Source organism: Condylura cristata, unplaced genomic scaffold (genome assembly GCF_000260355.1).
Source record: "Condylura cristata isolate star-nosed mole 26May11 unplaced genomic scaffold, ConCri1.0 scaffold00007, whole genome shotgun sequence".
In the NCBI taxonomy this organism is placed as follows: Eukaryota; Metazoa; Chordata; class Mammalia; order Eulipotyphla; family Talpidae; genus Condylura; species Condylura cristata.
The window spans coordinates 19,008,445-19,015,240 of NW_004567108.1; the positions used below are offsets into that span (position 1 = coordinate 19,008,445).

General features: G+C 42.1%; 1 protein-coding gene across 2 annotated transcripts in view; it reads right to left on the bottom strand.

Annotated features, from left to right (window-relative positions):
- The window catches only part of TTC33 (tetratricopeptide repeat domain 33), a 17,620-nt gene extending 12,114 nt beyond the window's left edge, over positions 1–5,506 (bottom strand). Inside the window, exons 1-2 of one of the 2 annotated variants that reach the window (XM_004678109.2) lie at positions 5,323–5,506; positions 2,320–2,541 (exon numbers count right to left, since the gene is read on the bottom strand). In XM_004678109.2, the coding sequence (XP_004678166.1) occupies positions 2,320–2,540 (221 nt within the window). In that variant the 5' untranslated portion in view covers position 2,541; positions 5,323–5,506. Of the gene's footprint in view, positions 1–2,319; positions 2,542–5,180; positions 5,246–5,322 lie in introns of those variants that run through there. The other variant, XM_012721961.1, reaches the window with a different exon arrangement.
- Positions 5,507–6,796: the final 1,290 nt, after the last annotated feature.

The following is a 6,796-nucleotide window of genomic DNA, read 5'->3' on the forward strand; positions in this document are numbered from 1 at the left end:
AAAAAAAAAAGTGCTCAGTCAACTGAAGATCTGGAGAAAGATGACTCCTGACAAGAGGGAAGAGTGCAAAGCAGGAATAACCATCCCTGTTCTGAAGCAAAGAAAGAAAACCAGCTCGGCTACCGCAGGAGGAAGAAGGTAAGTGAGACATGAGCTTCAGGTCAAGCCATGATGGGTAAGGAGCTACCAGGCCGTGGTCGAGCATAGATTTTAACTGCACTTGTGGAATCTTCCTGAGTCATGAAGGGGGTTGGTGTGGTAAAAGCTGGTGCACCTGGTTACAACAGAGTGAAGGCAGACAGCAAGGGACAAATTCAGTCAAGTTGGAAGACATGGTGATAACAAAAGGCATCTACACTGACTTCACTTTTTTGCAGCAGCAGATGAGCAAGATCACTGTCATTAAATGTAGCCATGCTGGGACTCAGTGAAATGTTTATCACATGCCAGACCATCTTCAAGTTCCCTGAAGTAAGTAAACTTTAATAGGCAAGAGACAAAATTCACGGTAAATTCTAAACATTCTTTTTTTTTAAAGATTTATTTATCTATGCTTACAGAGTTGGGGTACAGGCCAGAGGTGCAGGGGCAGTGAGAGGATTCACCAGGGACACAGTGGGGAGCAGAACAGGCAGATCGGCCAGGTACACTGCTGAGGGGAGCAGTGCGCAGGTCAGGAGAGGTCTGCTGCACCATGTGGGTCACCTTCCAGGTGGGGATCGAACCTATGCTGAAGTGGCTTTAGCTTCTTAGTGCTGTGGCCAGTATGCCACCAGAAAAGGCCCAAATTCTAACCGTTCTTAATACACACACACACAAACATACCCCTTCATAGAGAAAAAGCAGACCATTTGGCTACACCATCAAATACCACCATCTAGTGGGTGAAACTTTAAAAGCCAACATATCCAAGTTAGAGACTACACTTGCTAAAATACCAGGAAAATTAATATTCGAACAATAGATTGTTAAATAGTTCATTATCCTTGATTATTTTCTACCTTCTTATCCAACAGGAGATGCTAAGACCATTTTTATATTAAAATATATTAATAATAGATTACTCTCAGAATCAAAAGTAAAAGCATACCTAATAGTTAGTGTTAGAGCCTCAATCCTGACTCATTTAAGACAGAAATGATTAACAAGGTACCTGGTAATCACTCTTACCATTTTAACAAAAAAGATATAATGAAGAAAAGAAAAAAAAGTGCTTCTTGTTCACATAACTTCTTTCACTTTTTCAAAGTATTTAATAGCACATGGCAGATAAAAGCATAGAGATGACTTTTATCTCTGGATGATCTAAAAAGTATTCTGTCCTCTATGGTGATGGCACACAGGTGATCTGGTGATGGGAAGCCCACAGGGATTACAACTGAGATGGAAAAAGGCACAAAATGATGTAAAACTAAACTATTATATTAAAAAAAAAAAAGAGTAACATAAGAACACTATCGTGAGGAAGAAACTATTTTTAAAAACAAAAAGTGTTCTGTCCTTTCTGTCCTAAGCAAAGGCCTATTCAAATCTACTCCTACAGGTCATATATAGATCTTCTAAAAATCATGTCCTAGTGCAAATGAATCAACAGCTGTCATGTATCAAGTATAATTTCTCTACTATTTTCTACACCAAGAAAATTTTGCTTCAAAATTTTTACAGAAACATGATTTTCAGTTAACATGAAACACAGCAAACAGGCAGCTATCTCTTGCAAATGGCTGCATTAACAACAATCTGATGTTATTATTTCAATATAATGCAATCAAAGCACTAACATTACTTACAAAGTATTTCTAAAAATGCTTAATCAGAATCTAAATCTAATCTCAGCATCTAACTTTCAGTTATAAGAAATACATGATAGAAAACAAGTTAAATGACACCCCTAAGAAAAGAATCAAAGAGAAAGAGAAAACTCTGGAAAATAACATCATGGAGTAGAAAGGGGAAACCAAAGAGACATTAAAGAGACAACACAACAGAGGCATGCCCTCCACGTTCTCCAGGAAACAGATGATTTATCTGGTATCCTACATCTAGGAGAAAGTTTCCAGAAACTAAAAATCGATGAGTTGGATTACATTTTATTGAGCATTTATTCTTCTTTAGAACAAAAATTATGGTGAAACGGAGACAATGTAAGCATCCTGAAGAACCTTTTATAAAATTTCACATTTAAAATGTATCTCTTTCATTCATTACCTAGATAAGATTTTAAAAACATGATTTTATAGAATTCATAACTAGTTATCCTATCACTGACAGCGACTCAGAAAATGGGAACTGCTCTCTAAGAAAATTCTAAGCACATACCTTTTATTTTCAGCCAAAGTGGCTCCTTCATCCTTTAGCTGTTTACTTTTCTCAGCACAGCCTTCATGGAGAATTTCCTTCCTACGTTTACCAGCATGAAGCCAGATGCCTTCATCATTCTCGGCTTCATCCTTCTCATCAGCAGCTTCAGCTTCAAACTGCTGGGAAGTGACCTTTGAGACCTTCTCGCCAATTTTCCTCTTCCATCCAAAGGAAGCCATTCTGGAAATTACAAAGAAAGTATTTAATATCAAACATGGCTCTTACAGAAGTATTTCAACTAACAGATGAAGAAGGGCTAATAAACTCTGACCATCACTATTTTTTAATTCCTTAATTAAATACAGGAACTAGGCAATAATCATCACAGACTGCTTAATATCATAAAGAAAGACAACAGGACATTTTGTACCTCCAGATGGAGTGACACAAGACGCCTTCCAAAAATGAATCCTGAATCAGATCAAGCCTGTACCAGCTTATAAATATGGAGAACATATTAAATACAGAGATGCAGACAGCAAAAACCAAAAACTGAAGAAAAATAAAACTGCTTTCTTTAGGAAATGAAATGCCAGACCGGAAAAAGGGAAGACAGGAGGTAACTAACCCCTCAGAGTTAAGAATTATTAGCGAAGACTTCACTGATGGTGCAAGGTGGCACAAACCAGCACTATAATGCTACCTGCAGCCACTGTAGCAGGAGCGCTTCGATACCCTGTGAAGGAGCTGTCCCACATGGGGCAGCAGACCTCTGCTGTCTTGACCGCTGCTCCCTATAGCAGTGTACTTTGTCAATCTGCCTGTTCTGCTCCCCAGTTTGTCTCTGGTGAAATCTCTCAGGCCACAGCACCAATCCCCACCCCCGCCCCTGACCCCTGGCCCCCACACACACCTCTGGCCTACATCCCAGTTCTTGTCCACAAAATAAATCTTTTTAAATAAGAAAAACTTACTAGCTAAATAGAACGTGGAATCTTTTTGCTCTAAATTCAAACAAGTCAATGGGAAGGAAATATATGCAACAATTGGGCAAATCAGAACCATCTGCTATTTGATGACATTAAGAAATGATCAGTATTCTTTTTAGGTATGATAATAATACTGTGATTATTAAAAATATTTATCCTTTACGAATACATTCTAAGATATTTCACATGAAATGTGATCTCCAGGATTTGTTTCTAAGTACCATGTGGGTGAAGCAGAGATTAATATGATGCTATGAGCTGACAGTTATGAAGTTAGATGATTCTTTATACCTTTCACTTTTCATATACATTTGAAATTTTCCATAATAAAACATCTTAAAATGTTTTTAAACTTGGTAAATTAATTTACAGAGCTACCAGGTGAATCAAAAAGATAACAACTGTTAAAATGCTGCATAAATTGCCACAATAAACACATGTAAGGGATAAGAAAGAGATGATAACCGAACAGAATTAAAGGAAAACACTGGAAGAATTCAACAGATCAATTATCTAGAGAAGAAATGTATTGAAGAATCTGAGAACTCTTACTAGCAACATGAATGGATTTTAAATTACTGGAACTCTACATAGCTTTGATAGGCCTGTGCGCATTCTGGTGAAAGAGTATAAGCTTTCATTCCATTCTTTAAAAAGTATATAATCCAAGGAGATGATGATGAACAGATCGATCAACCAGAGGGCTGAGGAAAAGCAATGAACCTGAGGTCTTCCTAACACTACCAAACAATGAACATGGTGGAAGTAAAGAAGGTGGAGTAAAGAAAGTAAGTTCCAGCAGATATTATGGCCTTCATCAGCGATGCACATGGCTGAACTTGGAAGGATAAAAAAAATTGTGGGTTATGTACCTAGGTTTTTAAAGAACTTAAGGAAGTGCTAGTGAACTACAACAATCAAGGAATGTGCAGGGGGACCCACATGCTTTCCACGGGAGCAGGGCCAGTCTGGAGGAGTGATGGTACTAGGGTGTAAGGTCAATGATATGCTGTAAGAGAAGTTGCATGAGGCTTCCAGGAGGCTTAAGAAAGTTGGGCTTAAAAAAAGACTGAGTTCTGGAAGATATGCAAACACTTTCTGCCTTGGAAAAGTTAACACTCGACTCAGACATGTTAAAAAGGAGCGTTTCTTGATCGGCTAAGGCTATCTGTGCAAAAGCGAAAACTTCTTATAAAGAAGGCTTTCCTGAAGTTACAATCATATAGACAGGGCGACAAGATCCTGGCCTTCCCGGCCTCCCACTAGGATAAGACACAGGGGCAAACCATAATCATCCGATTTCATATTAAACTCATAAAACAACACAAATGCATTTCATGCAGGATTCTAACTAGTAAAAGCCAAGTGTTAGAACACAACGATGCTGTGTTCTAAATTCTTTTGCCGACACCTGATGCGTGAAGTGGGTGTTCAATTACTGTGAGCCGCTGACAGTGAGCAGGCACTCACCGGAGGGTGCTCGATTTCACTGCGTCGGGGGACGCAGCACGCAAGGCTGGATGATCACTACCGGGAATCTGCTAGCACAGCAACCTTCTGGGTACAGCTGTACTCGGAGGTGAGGAAGTCAAGAAACTGATTCCCCAAAAATGTCACCGCAAGCGAGAAATACGTATTAGCAACTTAATTTTCCACAACATGAAAACGTGCCAACTTCATCACCGCAGCCTCGAACGTGTCAGTCCCGCGGGTCGACCGAGACCGCCCCCAGGTGCTGACATCTTTAGGGAGGTGGAAAGCGAGCTCGGCTCCGCTCCCCCGCCACGGAGGGAAGGTCATTGCCGCCCCGGCAGCCAGGGAAGCGCCGAAGCCGCTCCGGCGGAGCGCGGGGGGCCTGACCCCCACACTCGCTGGTCCCCAGGGACCAACCTTAGTGTCGCGGCTCTGCCACGCCTCCGCTGGTCTCAACTCCGACTGCCCAAGTTCCTTTCTCCCCAAATCACAGACGCACTAGCCTTGTTCCTACCCGTCTTTCACTGGTTTTTACTAGTAATTGAGTAGCTTCCTTTACCTGATAATCACTCCGCCGGTCCCGTGTTTACATTCCGCTTGCCCTTTGCCCACCGGAAGCGGAAATGATGATGCCCATACTCCAACCTTCCTCCTCTCAGTGCCGGGTCTTCCAGGAAAAGCGGTTTTCCACCCCGGAGATTTAAACACTCCAAAGAAGGGGACCGGAAAGAATTAAGTCTCAAACGTTTTCTCCTCCGCCACTCTCCTCCCTGGGACTACAAGTCCCAGAAGTCACTGCGGGTGTCTCACCCCGATTACCCTCTGGGACTTGTAGTCCAAGCTATGAGCGCCCTCCGCCCCTGCGGTGAGCGTGGAGCCGCCGCAGTGCGGAAGCGCAGGCTTCTGCGGCTGCGCGGGCTGAGGGGCGCACAGAGGGCCAGCATCCCGGAGCTTCTGCTTGCCGCAAGCAGTCCGCGGGTGAAGGAGAGACTGGGTGCAAATGGTCAGGGGAGGTGGGGCACGAAGTAATAAGATGTGGTCTTCCCTAAATGAGTTTACAGCCGTGTTGATGAAGCTGGTAAACGCGGAAGATGCAAACTGGATTAAAAACGAAGGTGGAGGGGGGGGGATGTGCTTTTGCGGGGGCGGAGGGGTGGCGGTTAGTAGCATCCCTCATCTCCACTAGATGCCATTAGTATCCACGCAGCCCGACCACCAGCCCTGACAACCAAAAATGTTTCCAGGGAATGCCGAAAGTCCCTGGACGATAAATCGTTTCCCTCGCCTGACTCACTGAGAACCAGTGATGTGGACCAAAGCAGATCTTTAAACCGCTGAGAGAAAATCAAATTAATATAAAGACATCGTTTTCTGGTTTCACAATGTGGACTGGATACTGATGTGGACAAGCAAAGGCTGGCGAAAATGGCTGACATCTCTAGAGGAGCCGAGGCGATGAAAGGGAACTGCAGAAGTTGTGGTATTCTTCACTGTCTCACACTCATAGACGAAAAGGAAAAATAGTCTCCCGAGAATGCCCTTGATGAAGGTCAAGGTTGTTAACATCATCCTGAAGTACATATTTAATATCTTATATGACCAAATAGGAGATCCTCAAAATACCTGTTGTGTTTTGAAGTCTGTTGTATCAGGTGAGGCACTTAGAAGACTGCAATATAAACTAAAATATTCACACTTTCCCCCTGCAACACAACTTTTACTTAGAATGATCAACAGAGTCAGACTTAGGCATTTGACAGACCTTTTCTTGAATGAACAAAGGAAGCCCGATACTTCAAGAAAAACAACTGCCAGTGTTGCCAGTGATAAAATTCACATATTTGTCGTATTGCTGTTGAAATCTTCCTAAGCCTTCCCTTTTTAAACATTAAATTTTATGTTATTGTCAAGATCTGTGACAGATGTTTGGTCAAGTGGCTTTCATTAAAGACTGCCATCTGCACACATGCAGGAAGTCTACAAAACATTTTCAAAGCATTCCTTCTTAAGGCTTTACAATGCACTGTTATCAT